The following is a 20,926-nucleotide window of genomic DNA, read 5'->3' as shown; positions in this document are numbered from 1 at the left end:
CGAAACTGTCATCCTCCACCTTTCACAGGGAGACTGGTTTGTCGTTATTGACCTGCAAGATGCTTACTTCCATGTTTCTATCCATCTACTCCATCACAAATTTCTCCAATTCAGATTCAGCAATGTATCGTACCAATTCTGCTCCCTTTCCTTCAGACTTTCCACAGCACCAAATGTATGGCACCAGTCGCAGCTTACCTACACCTCCAAGGCATCACCATTTTCCTATATATAGACGACTGGTTAATAGTTGCTTCTTCTTACCACAATGCAATCAGAGCTACAGACTTAACCCTCGACACTCTTCAAAGTGTGGGTCTCAAAGTGAACACTGCCAAGTCTCACTTGGAACCCTTGCAGACCTGCATCGGTACATACTTCGACTCTCTCTGAGCCAGAGCCTTCCCTACCGCAAGAGAGGATCACCAAATTAAAACAAGCTATCCAGCCATTCCAACCCTTAGCGTCGGTATCGGCGCACCAAACTCAGCATCTCCTTGGGTTCATGGCATCTACTACTGCCATTGTTCAACACACTCAACTCAAAATGAGATCACTGCAAGTGTGGTTCCTGTCACTATTTGACTCCATGACAGATCAACAGTCCAAACGTCTCACAGTAACACCAGAACTGGCCAGTCAACTTACCTGGTGGACATTCCTCCCTCATTTGATAGTAGGTAGACCCTTCCAACCTCTGCAGCTATCCATACAAGTCACTGCCAGGCCATTGGGATGGGGAGCCCACTGTCGACATCACAGAATACACAGTCTGTGGATGAAACAAAAACAAAACCATCTGGAACTTTTGGCAGTCATCAAAGCCTTTCATGCCTTCCTACCACTCATTGCAGGACAAGCAGTACAGATAGCTACAGACAACACCACAGTGCTGTACTATGTCAACAAATAAGGAGGTACCCACTTCCTACCACTTCTATATCTTGTGATAGAACTTTGGGAATGGTGCTACCTCCACCACATTTTCCCAGTGGCCATCCATGTCTCAATAGACAACAACTGTCTCGCAGATCACCTGAGTCATCTTACCACAGGGACACACAAGTGGGCACTGAACGATGAAGTCTTAGATCTCCTCTGCCACTGTTGGGGACATCCGGCCATCAATCTCTTTGCCTCAGAGACCAACACCAAATGCAACCGGTATTGTTCTCAAGCTGGCATCAACCCAGAATCACTCAGTGATGTGTTTATATGGACTAGACTGGAGAACTACTCTGTCTGTTCCCGCCAGTCCCTTTCATTCAAAGATCAGTCATTCGACTACGACAATCCCAAGTCAATGCGATCCTCATCGCTCCATGGTGGCCACATCAACCGTGATTCACCCATCTGAGATCGATGTCCACCAACGAATTCCATCTGCCATCGATCCCCAACCTTCTCACACAGAGCAACGGGATGATCCTTCACCCTGACATCCACCCTCTGAACCTGACAGCCTGGAGAATATTCCCGTCATTCGAAGTGTCCTAGATCAGGCTCGAAAGCCATCTACCCAAAAGCTATATCAAAATAAATGGAAATCCTTCATCAGTATTATTGTTCAGAGTAGTATTGTTGTTCAGAGTTTGGGGGGAAGGTTAACCAGTAGAATTCCTTTCTTTTTCCCTCTGTTTCTCCGTTTTATTGGGTAGCTGTCATGGAACTTCTCTTGCTAGCTGCCATTTTTGTTCAGAATATTCCAAGTGAAGAATTGTTTCTGAATATTCCAATTAAAAAATTACACTGCCACTTTTCCTTAGAATGCTCCAGGATCATGCTGTGTTTAGGGCATTGGACTTGGGGGTGGCAACCACAGATAGGATTTCCACCAGTGGTAGAGATAAGCTTTCCCTCACCTGAAAAACGATTCAAATGTTCTCCTTTGTTTCACAGCCCACAAATGAGACAGTGGAATGGGAGTATTTTGGCTTGACTCTGCATTCTTAAGATTAGGGTACATATACACTACCACCATCAAAAAATTATGTTTGTTTTCATTTTGTTTTTCAATTGCAGCCGTGAAACTCACAAAATAGCAGTATTTTACATTGCTGAAGGACAAGAAGATAAGTGTTCAATATTGTCCAATATAAAAGGAAGCCAAGCATATGAAGACTTTGTTGCTGGACTAGGCTGGGAGGTAAATATTAGATTTAATATTAATTTTGAATTACAGTGGTGCCTTGCATAGCGATCACTCCATTGAGCGATGAAATCGCTTAGCGACAGAGTTTTTGCGATTGCAAAAGCAATCGCTTTGCGATGGTCCCTATGGGGTTTTTTTGCTTTGCGATGATCGCGGGGAAGCAATCATGGCAGAGCGACCCTTTTTTAACAGCTAATTGGCGGTTTCAAAATGGCCGCTGGGAAAACAAAATGGCTGCCTGCTGTTTTTCCTCGCTTAAGAGGCAGCGAAAATGGTGGCGCTATGGAGGATTTTCACTTAAAGGTGAGGTTTTAAGCCCATGGGAATGCATTAATCGCGTTTTAATGCGTTTCTACGGGCTTTTTAATTTCGCTTAGTGATGTTTTCGCTTAGCAACGTTTTTTCTGGAACGGATTAACATCGCTAAGCGAGGCACCACTGTACATTTTTTGCCCCATGTCCAGAATCCTATTGTGCCACACCATATGCTCAATGGTCCATTGCATACAGTGGGGGTTTTTCTGTGTTTGCGCAAAGAAGTGTATAGTGCACAACAGTACCCAGTAAGAATATGAAAATTTGCAATTAATTACCACCCCAACAGGTGTTCAGTGGTTCAGCACCCGATCCCCTTCCAGCAGGCAGCCAATCAGAGGCAGCATCCTAGCTTCCATGCCCCACTTCTCCAAAAGCTCACATTAAAATACTTCAGTTAGACTCTAAGGTGCCACAACATTTGTGTCTTTATTTTTTCCCTTTTCTTTTGTTTTTGCCTGACATGTATTAATAAAATGCAATTAAAATTGGAACACTCTAAACTCTTTTTAAATGCTAGTATTTTTAAATCCTTTTTTAAAAACCTTACTTGGTTTTAACTGCTATTTTTTTTTAACCAGACATGCTAGGACAGGCTAACATGACTTCCTCTTTAATAATTCAGTGGCTGAAATTGTGTTGCTTAACGAAAAACAAATTTTGGTCCATTCTATCCTGGTAAATAAAGTACCCTGACCACCATTCTCATGGGTGCATATATGTGCTGGCTTGGTGGACATTTATTCACCAGGGAGAAACTGACTAAAAGTTACAATTTAGCTTACACTAAGCAGCAAGATTTTGGCCAATTAATTTAATTGTCTTTTAATGGCCAAATTTCTGTGCCATAAGCTTACACTTTGAAGGACAGTGGTTCCCAACCTTGGACCCCCAGATATTCTTGAACTAAAACTCCCAGAAGCCTTCAACACTAGCAGTGCTGGCCAGGATTTATGGAGGTTGTCCAAGAACATTTGGGAACCACTAGTGTAGGACAAAAGACATTACCCTCAATTACACAACCCAAAATCCAAGTAGTTCCTGCTACAACCCGTTATTGTGTACAAGTATGGTCAGTTTGCTCAGAATTCCAGATTGAGAATGATATATTTACTTTTACTTATTTCAGGTTGATCTTTCAACTCATTGTGGATTTATGGGTGGTCTTCAGCGTAATGGCAGCACAGGCCAAACAGCGCCTTACTATGCTACCTCTACTGTGGAAGTAATTTTCCATGTGTCCACCCGCATGCCCTCTGATTCAGATGATTCACTAACCAAAAAGGTACAAATATAACTAAAGTTTAACCAAATGATGAATATTGTCCTCTTGAAATATCAAACATCATTTTGCATCATTCTGTGCAAAACATGAGTCACACAAATTTTATTATGAGGCACACTCTCCCTTGGGTGTGCATGAATGCAAGAGACAAGCACTTCACCCACAGTTCACAAAAGACTGCCCACCTGAAGAGTTACACTTAGGCCAAGTTACAAAGCCTGAAATGTTGTCAGATAGAGAGGGAAATGAAAAAATAAAGTGAGGAGATAGAAAAGAATGGAGGGATTCGGAAAAGAAAGAACATACAGAGACGTTAAACAGTTAAGGAATACTCTTAACTGGATATGTTTAGAATGGGAAAAAATATTTAAATAATTCTCACTTCCATCACAGAGAACCATCTGTGGTAAATCCAGTATTTTAATGTAGTGGGACTGTGCAGCAGTGTGTCTCCCAGCACCAAAAGAGAGCAGTGAATGAGAATTCAGTTCTTATTTAATGAGAAATGTATGACAAGTAGTTTGGTGATGGGAATTCTAAAGAAAATATAATTCATTGTCCCCATACTCTTAAGGGCTATGACATGGGGAAGTGGCTTAAGACATAGTAATTTGTATTGAATACTGCAGGCCAGGCTGTGTTGTCAGTGTTGTCCACTGGGCTGAAATTCATGTGATGTAGCTTACAGCCAGAGATAGGAAATGTTGCTCTTTTGAATGATAGCTCCCCAAATACCGAAGCTAGTACAGCCCCTGGTTGTAACAACCCTGAAGTTGTTTCCCCTGCCCCTCCCTGAAGATGGGCCTGAGAGTGCACTACAAGTACTCTGTACTGTAATTCACTGATGTAACCCTGTTGCAGGTTGGAGAGCTATGTTAAGAGAATATTGCTTACAATAGTTCACTTTTAATGCTGCAGGCCAAGAGTGGCATTGAAAATGGTCCTAGCAAAAATATATTGCAACTGTATGAATTAATCATCTTTAAAAAGTCCTGTAACTAACTGCCCTCCTCAGTTCTTACAAACAAAATGCTTCATTTTGTGTCGGTGCATGTCATGTTTCATCTTCCTCTTTTTGTACTGTCTTTCATTTTTCCTACCATTACTGTCTTTTCTGATGTATCTTGACTTTTCCGTGATACCTGCAAAGTATGATAACCTCAGTTTGCTCACTTTTACTTCTGATGAGAAGTGGGGTTTGGTTTAATCAAGAACAAACAAATTTTTCTTTCTTGTGATATGTAATACCTGTAAAATTCTCCTCCCTCCCAACATTTTGATTGAAACAGTTTTTTTCCTATCAGCTTTTTTCATTGTCCAGCTTTCACAGCCATTCATGGGAATGGAGAATACCATAGTATTCTCAGCTTTGGTCTCTAGTGACTTCATTCATTCATTCATTCATTCATTCATTCTAAATAAATAAATAAATAAATAGATAGATAAATAAATAGATAAATAAATAGATAAATAAATAAATAAATAATCGTGACACATCCTTACACTTGAAGATCTTTTCTACTTCCTTCACAGCTTTCCTTCCAAGCCTCAATCTTCTGATTTCTTGACTGCAGTCTCTGTTTTGACTGTATTTAGGAGACATTTCTCAGTATTGAATCACAGCAGAAGATATTTCTATGCTAAATAAAATACTTAGGCTTATCGGGGAGTCCCTAGTATAGACGATGAAACTGAATGTCACATGGCTGCTTGGGTGAGATGGATCTTCACCATGCTCAATAGCTAAATTACACCAACTGATGTGGACCTGGAATGTGCAGGAAAAAATACAGTGTTCCCAACACAGTTGAAAATCAGCTGCAATTCTACTTGCAGCTTGCAATGGGAAAGAAACAGTTTTTACCTCTAGGTGCTACCTGTCTTGAAACAGCCAGTATCTCTAAACCTCCAGTTGTCTAGTCCAAAATTTTCTGTTTTTTCCTCTGTCCTGTGTTATTTCCAAGCAGCAGTGGGATGTGCCCTGAGGCATCACTAGGAAGGGAAAATCTCTCCCATCTGCTGCAGAAAAAGCAGCCCTAAGTTGGAATTGTTTCAAAAAGATAGAGGCTCTCATATGTACAAATAAACGAGTTACATCTTCATCTACTGGGGTCCTCCCCCCCCCAACACCTTACATTGTTTTTTGGTTTCTTTAAAAACTGTTTGCTCTTTCAAACCACTCTAATCCTATTTTGCGTAGACTACAGATTACTGCAGTCAAGCCCTACTCATAACGTTAGCTGCTGAAATATTACAAAGGAAGCATTCTGCATGTTGCACATTTAGCAGACATTTGTACTGAAAGCTGCAGTATCTTCTCAACATTTAAAAAGTAGACAAAGTCATGGTCCTGTCATCCAAGGACAATGGCCTAAGCATCCCCATTCCTATTGCAGCATTACATATAGTTGAAGGTTCTTCTTTCCATGCTTCCCCAAACTCATTTAGTTTTCTGTCCAGGTAGAATATTCTGTCCTGACCTCTGTACTCAACACATAACTAACCTCTTCCAAAGTAATGTTAAATTTCACAATGAATCATGCTGTACATGTTATAAAATAGCTGCAGCTCAAATTCACCCCAATAATACTTACTGCCTAGACAGAGAAGGGCAGAAGTTTTTATGTGGATTCCAATATTATCATTTTTACAAAGCAAATTTGAAACAGTGATTTAACCAGAGTTCAAAATAGCAGGGATGGTTTCTACTTAATAGGGGGTGTTGTGGTAGATGATTCTTTATGTGAGCAGTGTAAGCCAAAAGTGGCATATCCTCTAATGTAAAACAGTTCTGAATACTCACACTCAAATATATGTGAAATTAGAAGCCACCATAAAGGGTTTTTAATTTTCTTCTTTAGTTTTAGCTACGGATATGCAGTATATATTATTCAAAGCTATTCAGATGATACTTGTGACCCTTCAATTTTATTTCCCATAGTGGGTTTTTCATCCCTTTGGCAGCTTCTAAGTGTAATAGGCAGAATGCTGAACAACTTGCTTAGCTGACAAACTCAATAGCATGACAGAAGGTCATACCACCTGCTGGCCAGAAAAGCTGCCTGTAAATGTGACCATTCTATGGTAGGCTGCATATTTCATGACTCACAGAATAAGACAGATGTCATAGTAATACTTAATTATTAGAGATTCTATTTTTACTTTGGAAAATGTATGTAATTGCACATGACTTCTGATATAAGTAAACTTCTAGCGGGGAATGCCAATAAATTGGAGTAGAATAAAATACTGAGGAATATGTTTTCTTAGTTGTCATGAGCAATGTAGTACTGTTGCACAACTGGTTATTTGTAACTCACCTTTTTGTACTTTTTAAGGGAATTGTACGGTGCAAATTGCTGTAAATTAGTGTCATTACTGAAATAATGCTTAAAAAAGGAGTTTGGTAGTCAAGTGTTAGATTTTTTTTTTTTTTAGAGCTCAAAGACTTTATCAGTAGTATTTTGTTTTCTGTCCAACAATCTTATAACCACAATGGTAACGAATAGTGGTAGCAACATCTTAATAGTGCCCTCTCAAAAGTATATGTAGCTTTATTTTTAGAAAAGATACCAATTAGCTGCAAAGAATATCTGAATTCAGGAACCAGGTTTCAACCCCCTACTGAACTCTTGGTCTTTTACTTGAGAAATTCATTAGTTATAGCTAGATTAGATTTTTAGCAGCTAATCTAACTGCTGTAGGGTTTGCAAAGTGGAGACAGAGTTGTGCTATTGGATTTGTTCAATTCATTTGACTCCAGGACTATAATTGCACTTATGTCTTACAAGGCTTTTTATAGCCTAAGGCTGGCTGGCAGCAGAAAACAAATTGGCAGTGAATACAGTAAGAGTGAAAGGGAATGAAAGGCGCACATTATCAGTCTCCAGGCAGCACTGTTCTGGCAGGAAGTTTCTTGGTTAATTTACAAATAAAACTTCGATTTTAGGATGGGCGCTCTGTCAGGCAGACAATGAGGATGTCAGGACTGGCCATTACTCAGTAGAAGTAGCAGCCATTCCTACCCCAAGCAGAAGTTCTTCAATCACACAGACAAGTTCTTTCTGGAGCCAGCTGGCTCTGTAATGCAATTAGTAGGAAAAGGAGGTCAGACTATTAGGTGTGTGTACCATGACCAGTGTCAGCGTTGGTGTGTTGCCTGGCAGGCAAAGAACAAAATAGCTAAAGCAGAATGCCTTTAACAATGTGTTATCGAGGAGTATACGCATGACACACAATTTTACTCCGAATGTGCAATTTATTTTATGTTCATCAATAGACGTGTTTTCTGACATACTGATGGTATTAAGATAACTAAGCCAGGACATGATTGACAAAAAACATTCAAATTAGGTTCTGGATTGATCTTTGCCAATTAAACCTTAACTTCTATCCTAATCCTGATAGAACAAAAAAAATATTTCTAGGATAGCATCATGAAAAAGGTTAACCTCTTTACTACTCTTAACTGCAATGTAAAAGTGTATACCACCTTATAAACATCTTATAAAAATCCATGCTACAAATGTCCTGTAAAAATAGTAAGAAGACTTAAGTACTTATTTTCCATCAGTACTTTCTTAATAAGTACTCTTACAGCAGAGTTCTTGATTTATTATTTTGTTCTTAGAAATTATTTGTTCATAAATATTCTTAAACACCATTTTGAGGCTTTTTTCAGTAACATTATTGCCTTTGTTTTAAATGTTAGTGTTTCTGATAGATTTCTCAAGAGTAACAGGGTTTTGTGTTTTTTAAATAAAAGCTGTGTTAACAAGCATCAGAATATTTTTGTATTGTGCTTAGAGTTAATGGATCATCAAATATGTTGGTCAGAATCCTGCTGGTGATTTACACTTGCATAAGTGAAAGCGTGCACCAGGAACACAGCTAGCAGCTCACTAGTTAGTGGCAGCTTCTCCCACAGTGTCTACAATTTCACCAACACAAGTGGTTGGATTCTAGTCATTGGTTAGTAGTATTGCAAGCTTCAAGTCACCGCTAGATGTTTGAAAATGTCATTTAATATCTCCTGTAGACAGGAATGCTATGTTTTCTAAGACAGGGATGGAACTGCAAAGGTTCCTGTTGCAGCCTCCCAGCATCTCATACAATTTTCTTTTCGAAAAACTACCCTCCATGCCATCAGAGGTAACAGGCACTTTTGTACGTTTTGGATTGCCCTGGCCTCTTTTGGTGGAATAGGGCTTGTTTCAAAACTGGAAGTGACTGTAAGCCAATTCAGGTTTTAAAGACAAGTCCCACAGGTCTAAAGTAGGACAGAGCAAAACTGTAGTGAAATTGCTGCTCCCCAGTCTCTGTGGGGCACCGAAGCATAGAGCTGTAGACCTGAAAGGTACCCCAAGGGTTGTTGAGTCCAGCTCCCTGCCAAAATAGGAAATCTACAGCTAAGCATCTTTGACAGGTGGCATCTAACTTCTGTTTTAAAGTCTCCAGTGAAATAAAGTCTATCACCAGTCCATTACACTATCAAACATTTCTTATTGTTAACACATTTTTTCCAATGTTTAGGTGAAATCTTCTTTTTTTGCAATTTGAATCCATTACTTTGGGTCCTGTCTTCTAGTGCTGCAGAAAACAAGCTTTATCTTCCATGTCAACACCTTTCACATATTTGAAAATGGTTATCATACTGCCTTTCAGTTTTCTCCAGGCCAAACATACCCAGGTCCCTCAGTGATTCCTTGTAGGGATTGGTTTCCAGAACTGCTACCATTTTCATTGCCTTCCTTTAGACAGATTCCAGCATGAGAGCTTTTTTAAAAAAGAAAAGAAAAGAAATTCAGGAGTTTTTGAGGGGGCACGATTTGTGGGGCCAAAAGGGATAATGTGTGGCCCCTAAGACTTTTAAAAGTTGTCCATTCCTATTCTAAGGCAGTGTTTTATATTTCTAGCTGTCATCGCCTAATCCAGTTTTCAGCTGCATTAGTACAGAATTGCATTCTGGGTATCCATGCGCATACACTTGTCTGTTTTCGTTTCTTCTTCCTCTTTATTCCTTTGTTCATCTTCATTCTTTCTGTATCCAATAAATTACCTAGCAAAAATAGGACACTAATTTGGTTTGTCATTAATTATCTAAATTAAATAAAAGCAAATATGAAAGTTAGATTTTTCATATCAACATTTATTAACATTGTGTTTCACATACTAGTGCTTGAATATAATTAGTTCAGTCTAGAATTAATCTTGCTAAGAGCAGACCCACTGAAAAGGAATGAGATGCAGGCTGTGACTATACTGACAAATAATGTAGGAAATATTCTGGGATTGGGATGGTATGATTCACATTATTTTCCATTGAGCACATGACATAAAAGTCAGTGCCCCTATCTGTATTTTTTTCCTTCATCACTGGGACTTCTGCTCCTTTGGAATCAAATGCCTTCTCATCAATTCAAGCAGTGTGATTGCTTAATCCTGTCTGTAGCACTTGTATGTATTTAAAGGCATTCCAGCTGGTTCTAGCAACAGTGGAACAGGTGGGGCAGTGGGAAAACTGGCTGCCATTTGAATCCTTTCCTCTCACTCCTGGTACTTGAGTCTGCTTTCTTCTTCCCTTTCCTTCCCATTCCTGTTTTAAGGCATGTCACGTCAGGAATTCTGACACCTGAAGCCTACAGATCTCTATAGAAAAATCAGAACCCTGTGCAGCTGGTATTTATCCCAATTAAGATTGGAAGATATTTCCTTGTGGAGCAGTAGGACCCCTGTATCCATGGGTCCCCACCACCGTGAATGTTGAAAATTGAGGTTAAGTAATATACATAGCATGGTTAAAAAAAACAACAACAGAAAACATATTTTTTTTCATGATGTATTGCCAGACCTGGCCACTAGAGGGAGACAGAGATCATGCAGTGTATTGTTCAGCAACAAGAATACATAACATGGTCTCTGGCTTCCTCTAATTTTCCTTTCTGGTAAATACATCGTGAACATAAATATTTCTAGTTTTCTTTTTCTTTTAATATTTTTAATATTTTCAGACTGCAGATACAGTGGTGCCTCGCTTAACGACATTAATTCGTTCCAGCGAAATCGCTGTAGAGCGAAAACGTCATCAAACTAAATAAAAAAACCCATTGAAACGCATTGAAAACCGTTCAATGTGTTCCAATGGGCTGAATACCTGCTCATCCAGTGAAGATCCTCCATACAGCAGCCATTTTCGGTGCCTGTAAAGCGAGGAATCCATCCTAGAAAACAGCGGGGGGGCCATTTGCTTCAGCTGGCGGCCATTTTGAAACTCAAGCAGGGAACCGATCATCGCATAGTGAAAAAACCCCATTTAAAACATGGTTTTGCAATCACAAAAGCGATCACAAAAACATTAACATAAAGTGGATTCGTCATAGAGCGGGGTAATCATCCAGCGGGGCACAACTGTAAGTGGAACCACAAATACTGATCCCATGGATATGTTGGTATGGGGCCAACTCCAGAGGCTTGATATGGCGTATTGCCTCTCCTGAAGCTTGGAGTCAGCTTCAGATAATGAAGCCTCCAAGAGCACTCTGTTAGGGAAAACAAACCTTGGAGCCCAAGATAACAAATTACACAGAGTCTCTTATCTGGTAGCTTCAAATCCTCCCTTTAATAAGCAGAATAAAGATCCGGACAAATGAGAAAATGCACAGAGAGAGTCCTAATAATACTTATAGCATAATATATTAGACTTAGTCAGACATACGTACATACATGGCAACATATACATTGGCATAGATATTTCAGTGCAACATAACATTCACATTCAAGCAAAGTAATGACTACCAGACTCACAATTGAGAGGCAAAGTGCTGCTCTCATACAGTTGCTTAAATAGTGAGAGCAGCCTATCACTGCAGACATGGCAGCTGAACATGTTTAACAAGCATTACCTAAGGTTGTCCCATCTGTATGCTATCAATCATCCATTGGCTTGACGTTACAGGCATGACTTTGCATTTTCACTACAATATTAAATTTAACCTCTTGTTCACTTGAAGGAACAAATCCTGACAGGATATGGGGGTCCTACTGTATTTGGAGGCTAAATACTGAATTGCTTACCTCAGAACTTAGAACATATTACCATGAGGTGATCTGGTCTTTTACCAAGTCCCAGAAATATTTTGAGTGCAAGAAATTATTTCACTGCTTTTCTTAATAAGAAAATAGCTGACATATGTAAAGTTTTCTTGTTGAAATTACATTTGCTATCAGTGCTATAAATCAATTCGTTCAACATAACTCCCCACACTGTTTTTGTCCTTCTGATTAATAGTTTGCGATTTGCTATTACAGCTTCGTCACTTGGGAAATGATGAAATTCATGTTGTCTGGTCTGAACACACCAGAAATTATCGCAGAGGCATTATACCAACAGATTTTGGAGATGTTTTAATTATTATTTATCCAATGAAGAATCACATGTTTTTCATAGAGATCATGAAGAAACCAGAGGTATGTTTTTGGTGCTTTTGTTGCACAGTATTTAGTACTGGGATTCTGCTGGTGGACTGGAGGAATCTTGTGGAAATGAGAGGAAGACCATTCACACTCCTCCACTGCAGTCTCCAATCTGCTGTGGAGGACAAAGGGAGGGAACAGAAAGAAGGTTAGGGCATTAAGTCCAACATGGACACTACTTATAGTGTTGTAGTATAGAGACCAAAGGATTGTCAGTTGTTAAAAAGAACTGCTTCCCCCTGACACACTCTAAATCAAACGGAAACATCTGATGCCAAGTATCTTTGAGAAATAGCATGTATGTTTAGATTTTTAAAAAATGTATTTATTATGCAAATACATTGACTGCTGAATTTGGACAAAAATATGAGAGAGGGTAAGATAAATAAACAAAATTGTTTTGGGTTTTTTTAAAATTTTCATTAAAAAAACACCAAAAACAATTTTGTTTATTTATCTTACCCTCTCTCATATTTTTTAAAAAATCTAAACGTATATGCTATTTCTCAAAGATCTAGTCAAACGGCACAAATTATGTATCTGTTAAGCATTTTAATCTCATTAAATTCTTCTTGCAATAGATACAAAGTGAAAATATTTGCAGGAGAATTATCATTAGAATCCAGTTGAAGCAAGAATGATGCAGAGGAACTTACAAAACTATGCAGAAAAAAAATCAAATCACAGTGATAACATGTTAGAAAATATAAAGATACATTTGTAAAATATAAAAGTAGAAAATTTGTGGTTTCACTTTATATCGCTCATTGCAATTGGGTATTAACTTTCATGTGGTCTCATGAGTTTCATATTACATTACTTTTTAACAACATGGATTTCTTCTTACTGTTCTTAAATTTTATTTGATTGATTGGTTGGTTGGTTGATTGATTGTGAAGAACTGGGTTAAAAAAACAAGAGAGAGATGTTGATGTTATGCTCTTTTCTTTCTCCCCTCAAACAGTTCCAAATAGGAAACAGCCCTTTCTCTGTTCAAGCCCTCTTTCCCCTTTCCTTCCTTAAACCCTCAAGGGAGTGGCAGGAAGGCTATCCCCTTCTGAGTAATTTATTCCTGTTGTTGTTGCTCCTCCTAATGCAATGTATCGATAACCATTTTTAAAAAACAAAAAATGTAAACGGTACAGGTGCAGTGGCCACACACTAGCCATGGCACCCAAAACCCCAACCTGTTTACAAAGTAAATAAATTGACAGCAACTTTCACATGTGTCAAAATAATAAAGATTGAAGCAATGCAAGATTAGTCCATTTTAAAAGAACAGTTCCAGTGAGGTGGGAGAAAACCAATTGGCTGGCCAGATGACTCAATGTTACCCATGCATCTTATGAAAGGAAATGTATAAAATGATTTAAATAATAACAGAATCAATATAACTGGGGTTCTTTTGGCATGTGTCATCGAGCCCTTATTCAGTTGCTCAAAACTCTGCAGTTCTCACTTTTTTGTAGCCTAGTTCTACTTGCTGGTTCCAACTAAAATAGGCCTCTTCGATCCATGGGATTTTTCTTTGAGTTACCATTCATTTGCCAGAATTATTGCCACCAGTCCCACCACTGGGATTGAGACCACTGGTTGAGATTAGAACTCATTCAAAATAATAAGATATTCCTTGACTACTTGGTTTATCAAGCTCAAGCTGTAGTCTTGTCCCTTCCACTTGTACTTCACATTTGCCTGGAGTGTCATAGACTGTCATTTGGGGGAAAACTGAGCCAAAGTAAGAATTGAGTTGTATTCTTGAAGGCTTTCATGGCCAGGATCCAATGGTTGTTGTAGGTTTTTCAGGCTGTTTGGCCGTATTCTGGAGGTTTTTTCTTCCTAACGTTTCACCAGTCTCTGTGGTCAGCATCTTCAGAGGACAGGAGTTAGAACTCTGTGTTCTCCAGAGTTCCAGACAGAGTTCTGTCCTTTGAAGATGCTGACCGCAGAGACTGGTGAAACGTTAGGAAGAAAAAAACCTCCAGAACACGGCCAAACAGCCTGAAAAACTTACAACAACCATAAGAACTGAGTTCTTTTGTCTTTTCTTTGTTGTCTGTTTCTGTTTTCCCAACCTCATTAAGTAGCTGCTTTATTTCTTTTCTCTGCTTTTTGATATGCACTTGGAAAATGTGGGCATTGATCCTGCTACTTCTCTCATGGTGAAAAATCCTTTCTTGTTGCTTTTAGTAACTCTTGCTAACCTCAGCTCATTCTCAGCTTTTGCTTTCCTAACGCCATCCCTGCAATTATTTGCTACCTGTCTTTACTCCTCCATTGTGACTTAGACTTAATTCCTCTTGCTATATGTGCCCTTTTTTATTTGCAGGTGCTCTCTCTCAACATTTTTAAAACCCATTAAAGTTTGGGGCTACCTGTCTTTTCATCAGGATTGTCGTAATAGATCTTATTCAATATTCTCTTGCAATCTGAGATCCTTTTGAGGATGGCCCCTGGCTTTGGAAAGAAAGTCTCATCTAGCATTCAGTCTTAAGCTTTTCTGACACATTTTTTGTGACTTTTTTGTTCTCTTTAAACATACAACCATGTCACAGCTACATACTGTCAAGTCGTGATATTTTTTGTTCATTGATGTCTTTAAAATTTATTCTAGAGAGCTCTAGCACACTCCCTGATCTGTAACGCTAGGGCTGTCTTACAGAGAATTCCGTGAACTGCACCAGACTACAAATCAGAGAAGTCCATAAAGCAAAGCCATTCTGGTTAGAGTAAAATTAACCTACTATTGCAGTGTACCTACTTCATGCTTTCTAAAGCTTATTTGGCTAAGATAAGAATAGTACTTAACCGGGCAACCAGTTCTGCATGATTCTGTTCCATGCAAAGATGGGACATGTACATACATGCTGAATGGAGGATAGAGATGGGCACGAAGCACTTTCCGCTGTGTCGTCTATCTTCTCAGCATGGCACCACAGGTAGTGCACGTTAAATTCCCCCCCCCAGCCAGCTCCCCCACTGACCTGCAAGCATGCACTGCTCCTTCCCTCCCCATTGCATGATCTTCCATTCCAGCAGAAGCACGGACTTCACTTTTCCACCTCCTCCAGCAGCTGCCCACCAAAAGGCTGCATTGCAGGAATGTTGCCCTGCCTCCTCATCTGAGTGGGCAAATGCTAGAGGAGACAGAGAAAAGTCCATGCTCCTGCCAGAATGGAAGATCGTACGATGGGGAGGGAAAGAGCAGCATGCATCGGCAGGTCATTGTGGGAGCCAGCTGGGGGGGGGGAGTGAATGTCGCACCAACAACTTAGACAACATGGCACACTTCATGCCCATCTTTAGTGATGGATAATGTGTAAAGCATGATAGTTAAAAGCTATAGCCTCATTCATGGCTGTCATTCTGGGATAGATATATTCTCACTTTGTCTTCCCATGGCTTGACTCCTTATGCTATTGATTGCTCCTTATAGTTTGAAAGGTAATGTAGATCCAGCCTACTTTCCAATTATCCAGTTATAGTAGTTTTTGTACACTTGACACAGATTTTTACTATGTATCAAAGTAGCTCAATGGCGCTGTTCATAATGGAGAAAAGATACAGCTGCCTAGTATATTTTATGGTAGACAGGCATTTTTCACTCAGACTTCCTGGGCCAGACCTTACTGTTACCATGAGGTATTGGGATGACACAGAAAAAGCAAAGGCAGTACAGATTCAGGAGCAATTGTTGTATAGAGTAGAAGGGCAAATACATATGAAGTAGTAAGACTCAGAAAAGCACAACAATTAAGTGTAAATTCATTACATTTTTATGAATTGCAGTTTGTTGAACAATATTTGCAAAAATCAACTTCAAATTTTCAGTGTTTTCCCTACAGTGAACATTTTTCTATAAAGAAAAAATTGCATCTATACAATCACAGATCTGTTTATGGACAGCGAATCATTTTGATTGATTTATGAATATAGAAAACTTCTTAGTCTTAAAAGCACGCACAAAAATGTAATGATACAAACAATAAAATATACAATAAAAATGTACAGTACCAGAATCATTAATGCTGATACAACTAAAAGCAGGACAATAAAAAGGTAATCACCTAGGGCCAAAATGAAAGTAGAGATGGCGCCGAACAAGCTTTCTTGAGGAGGAAATTTGATAAGAGGATGTACACAACTGAAGTATTGTGTAAATGCTTAACTGTACCCTCAAATGCTAGGTAAGATTTTTTTTTTTTGTAAAGATGTTATTTTGCTTATTTCAGAGGTATATATACACAAGAGAGCTAATAGGCTTGTGTAATGGTATAATTACTCCTATAAAATATATGACGGAAGGAGGATAGCCATGTTATTTCTCCAATAATTTATTTCACTGATGCATTGTGTGCAGAAAGAAGTCATACTGTGGAAAGAAAAATATCACATGGAGAAATTAGTGTTAGTGTTCCATTTGAAATATAACTATTACAGTGTAATAAAATAAATCTGCACATTTCCAGGGCAAATGTGACTGACCTTTTGTTCACCAACTACTGACCCTAGAATGAATGAAAGAGGCTTGCAGAGAGAAATGACTATCTGGCTGTAGTCCCTGGTATTTAAATTGCATTCCCTAATCAAATGAAAAAGCTGGCACTTCTCTGTCAGGTTTCAGGATCCATGGTAACATTTGGCCTTTTATAGACATAATGTTAGCCTTTTTGTTTTCATCTAAGTAGAGACACCTGGAGCAATGTTAAGCAATGTTAACATTAACTGATTTAGTATTAATAGCTTCATTATATAAGAATCTCTGATCCGATAGCTGTTACTTTTGTCATATTGCTACAGCTTGTATTGTGTTCATTTTTTATCCTCCTGCTTGGCAACCAGGCAATGATTTGCAAACTTTTTTGTCTTGATTAATTAACCAATATAATTATTGGGGACTGTGACGCAGTCTTTTGCTCAACAAAGCCTCTGAGAGAAAACAATAGTAAGTCTGTTAGTATGAATGCATTCCACGCATCACAGATGCATTAAGATATTCTAAACAATGAGACGAAAAGCTGCCTGCAAAAGTGGACAAAGAATGCCATGCAGGCTCTACACGCTGTGCATACCGCCAGGGACACACTGAGAGTTCCCTGGGACACAGATGCCTCCTTAGATTGCAGCTAGTCATCAGAGATTAATTCTCAGCCATTTGGTACAATAATACATCATTCACTACCTTTTAAACTATATTGCTTACTATAGAAAATAAGACTTCTCAAAAGAATTATTTGAAATTGACTGTATTTTGACTGAGAACAGTGGCACTAAAATTTTTACTGAATAATTAAAATAGAGCAGCATGGAAAACATTAAGGTGTGAGAATTTTTGAAGATCTGTAGGACACTGTCCTTTTCCCTCTGTGCATCTTATCACACTAGAATCCGAGTGAGCCTGTGAATTTAATTTGACCACCTATTTTTTCAAAAAGCAATCCTGTTTTGAACGTCCTAATTAATTTTAAGATTTGGAACAGTCATGAAGCAAGAGTTATTTAGAGCAAGAATATGCAACTTTGTTGGTTCCAAGAGTAAATTTTCTGGCCCTGCCCCCATATCCTTTCAGAACTTCACAGAATGCTGAAAATATGAAAAATTGTGGTTTTTAAATGCGTTAAACAACAGCATACAATCCAAAAGGTGGGTCACCACACCTGGAGGTTTTCAGAATTGATTTGCCATTACTGCTGGGGAATACAGTGGGGTCTTGACTTAAGAACGGCTTGAGTTAAGAACATTTTGACTTAAGAACCGCTCTCATAGGAAAATATTGACTTGACTTAAGTACTTAGATTTGAGTTAAGAACTGAAAAAAACCCACGTGGGAGGCAGGGAAAGTGCAAAAAGTGAACTTTCAGTTAACTGTTGGCCAGTGAAAAGGGTGCCTGTCTGCTTCCTCACTCCTCCCAACGTTTAGAGAGTGGATTGGGAGACAGTCTTCAGACTGCCTGGTACTGTCCTGCCTGGACTGTATTTTCCCTGCCTTCCCTGAACCTTTCTTGACCTAAGAAAAAAAGAAACAAAATATCCCCCTCTAGTGGTTGAAGGCGGAATAGCAGCTTCCCATTAGTTTCTATGGACGGAAAAGGGCAGATACGGATTAAATGGTTTTCAATGCATTCCTATGGGAAATGCAGATTTGACCTGAGAACTTTTTGACTTGAGAACCGCCTTCCAACACGGATTAAGTTCTCAAGTCAAGACCCCACTGTACTGTGTTTTTCCACAGGAATAGGGGAATCTGATGGGGTCAGGGCCCACAAAAAAGAGCAGTGGAGTGAATGCAGCCTTAGCGCATTGTTTTCAACATCCTTGATCTAGAGGCAGAACTATTGTACAAGGTAAAATATATACTGGTAAAATATTTTTAGGTACCACATATATTGAAGTAAAAACCCCAAAACTCATGGCAAATAGTTTTAAAAGAATATCAAAGCAGTCCATCTTATTGTGCAATTATAGATACCCACTGTAAATAAACAGAAATTATTGATTTATTACTTTTGATCTTTTAATTTTATAAATGCTAAAAACCTTATAAATATTCATTAATGTCTGCCTTGATCTTTTCTATACAGTTGGTGAGCAGCAATGTAGCACAGAATCAATCTGTAGCTGCCTCAGTTTAGAGTTACTATGTAGGAGAGATTGCTTTTATTCTGCTGTCTCGGGACCATTTCGAGTCAGGATTCCAAACTTTCAGTTTTCAGATAAAGCAGAGATATGGAATAAAACTTAATGATGATATTCTGTCAGGCATTCAGGCAGAAACAAACTTGTCCTGCCTCCCATTGATATTGCTTGTGAGTGGGTGGGGGCAGACTTGAGGTCACCTTTTGCTGAAAAAAGGCATAGAAATGTATTATATGAAAATCAAACTGAAGGTGAGTCAGGAATTGCATTCTTATACAGACTAATAAGCAAAATGATTTCAGCATTGCTGTATTGACGACTCTGGCCAAAAAAAGGAAAGAAAAGAAGGCACATGCCAACTTTTGAGTGTGATTGTGAAAGGCATGGTGTGATTTCAAAATGTGAGGCACAAAACAACTAATAAGTAATGTGTATTTTATATAGTCTCATGATAAAGTTGATTATTAGAATATACTCAAAATATAAGTATTGTATTGTTTTATTGTCTGTTGTTAATTGCCCAGAGAGTGATAACATTAATGTGACAATACAGATGTAGAAATTATAAATAAGTAAGTACATACTGTAATTCTAATGCAGTTACATATATGGGATTTAGAACTTCCTACTTAGAACTCCCATTGAGTTCAGTGTGACTTAGTGACAGGTAAATTGATACAGAATTGCAGTCTAAGTTATTAGAAGATAGCCACATGTCCATTTCATTATATAGTAACAGATAAAGAAGACATATTCTTGAATTTACTGGATGAAATCCTATCAACGTTACACAAGAAGTAGCTGTAATAGTACAAAGATAAAATCACCATTCACAAAGCACTTCTGGTGGTGTAACTGTGTGGGCAAGATGGTGTATCGGTATTGTTCAAAAAGAGGATCAAAGACCCAAAGAGATGGCATGGTGGGTGCCTAACTGGCATTTTCACAAGAGGGAAGGATTAAAGTTGATATGAAGGGCAGCAGAATCACTCATAAACAGTTGGGTATTGTGTAGGAAATTTGCTATATAAAACACATTTGTATACAAATTCAAAATGTCATGTCACTAGCTTATGATGAGCCATAAGAGTAAAAAGAAGCTGCATGTAGGATATCAAACATTCAGACCTTTTATTTTCTTATTAAACTAATAACATTATGACCTGGTCAGAGAATGGGTTTGTAACACTTCTCTAATTCCTTCCACTGGAGAAGGTGAGTGGCTATCATCTTCCATTGCCCTCCTCCAATTTTGATTCCTTTTGAGGGAGGCTAGGTAATAAAGACCCTTTGGTTGTCTAGGGCTGGGTAGCCCCTCAGCTGTGGAAGGGAGGGCTAGCCATCCTTGTGGTGCCTGGCTTCAAAGGACCAACAAGCTGGACTCAGATGGGCTTGCTCAGTGTGTAAAGTGTTTGTGTGTTTCCTTTTACTATATGGTATCATGGTGCATCCCTGTAAACATATACAGAGTGGTCTCCACTGTTGTTGTTGTCATGTTATGTCAAGTTAGAACAGACTTATAGTAAGCCTAATAGGGCTTTCAATGTGAGATATTTAAGGAATGGTTTTATCAATTCCATTCTCCCCAGTGAGCTTCCATGGCTGAATGAGGATTTGAACCCTTATCTCTAGAGTCCTAGTCACAATTCTATCCATTACTCTAGACTGGGTATCCCCTTCTCTAAGCTAGGGGCCATTTTACTTCTGGAAATAAAAGTTGTCATTGCCCTAATAAGCTGGGCAGTGGCAGGCTTTCTGAGTTGTGGTGGTAGACATCACATGAGGAAGCTTTAAAAGCCCAACTGAGGTTTCAGAGTACGGTGGTGCCTCGCATAGCGAGGTTAATCCGTTCCGGATTAACCTTCGCTATAGCGAAACATCGCTGAACGGATCAAAAAAACCCATTGGAACGCATTAAACATCATTTAATGCGTTCCGAATGGGCCGAAAACTCACCGTTCAGCGATGCTTCCTATGGCCGGCAGCCATTTTTGCACCCTCGTTAAGCGAGGGGAGGGCGCGAAAACACTGCGCGCGGCCATTTCGGGGCTTCCGGTGGCCATTTT

At 39.0% G+C, this 20,926-nt stretch overlaps 1 protein-coding gene across 3 annotated transcripts in view; it reads left to right on the top strand.

Annotated features, from left to right (window-relative positions):
• RALGAPA2 (Ral GTPase activating protein catalytic subunit alpha 2) overlaps positions 1 to 20,926 on the top strand; it is a 255,925-nt gene that overhangs the window by 137,236 nt on the left and 97,763 nt on the right. For all 3 annotated transcript variants that reach the window (XM_072998430.2, XM_072998429.2, XM_072998431.2), the window contains 3 exons: positions 2,023 to 2,146; positions 3,597 to 3,752; positions 12,060 to 12,218. In XM_072998430.2, coding sequence (XP_072854531.2) covers positions 2,023 to 2,146; positions 3,597 to 3,752; positions 12,060 to 12,218 — 439 coding nt within the window. The remainder of the gene's footprint in view (positions 1 to 2,022; positions 2,147 to 3,596; positions 3,753 to 12,059; positions 12,219 to 20,926) is intronic.

Source organism: Pogona vitticeps, chromosome 4 (genome assembly GCF_051106095.1).
Source record: "Pogona vitticeps strain Pit_001003342236 chromosome 4, PviZW2.1, whole genome shotgun sequence".
NCBI classification, from domain to species: domain Eukaryota; kingdom Metazoa; phylum Chordata; class Lepidosauria; order Squamata; family Agamidae; genus Pogona; species Pogona vitticeps.
Note: the sequence above shows the minus strand (reverse complement) of the source record. Positions and strands in the feature narration are given on the sequence as shown.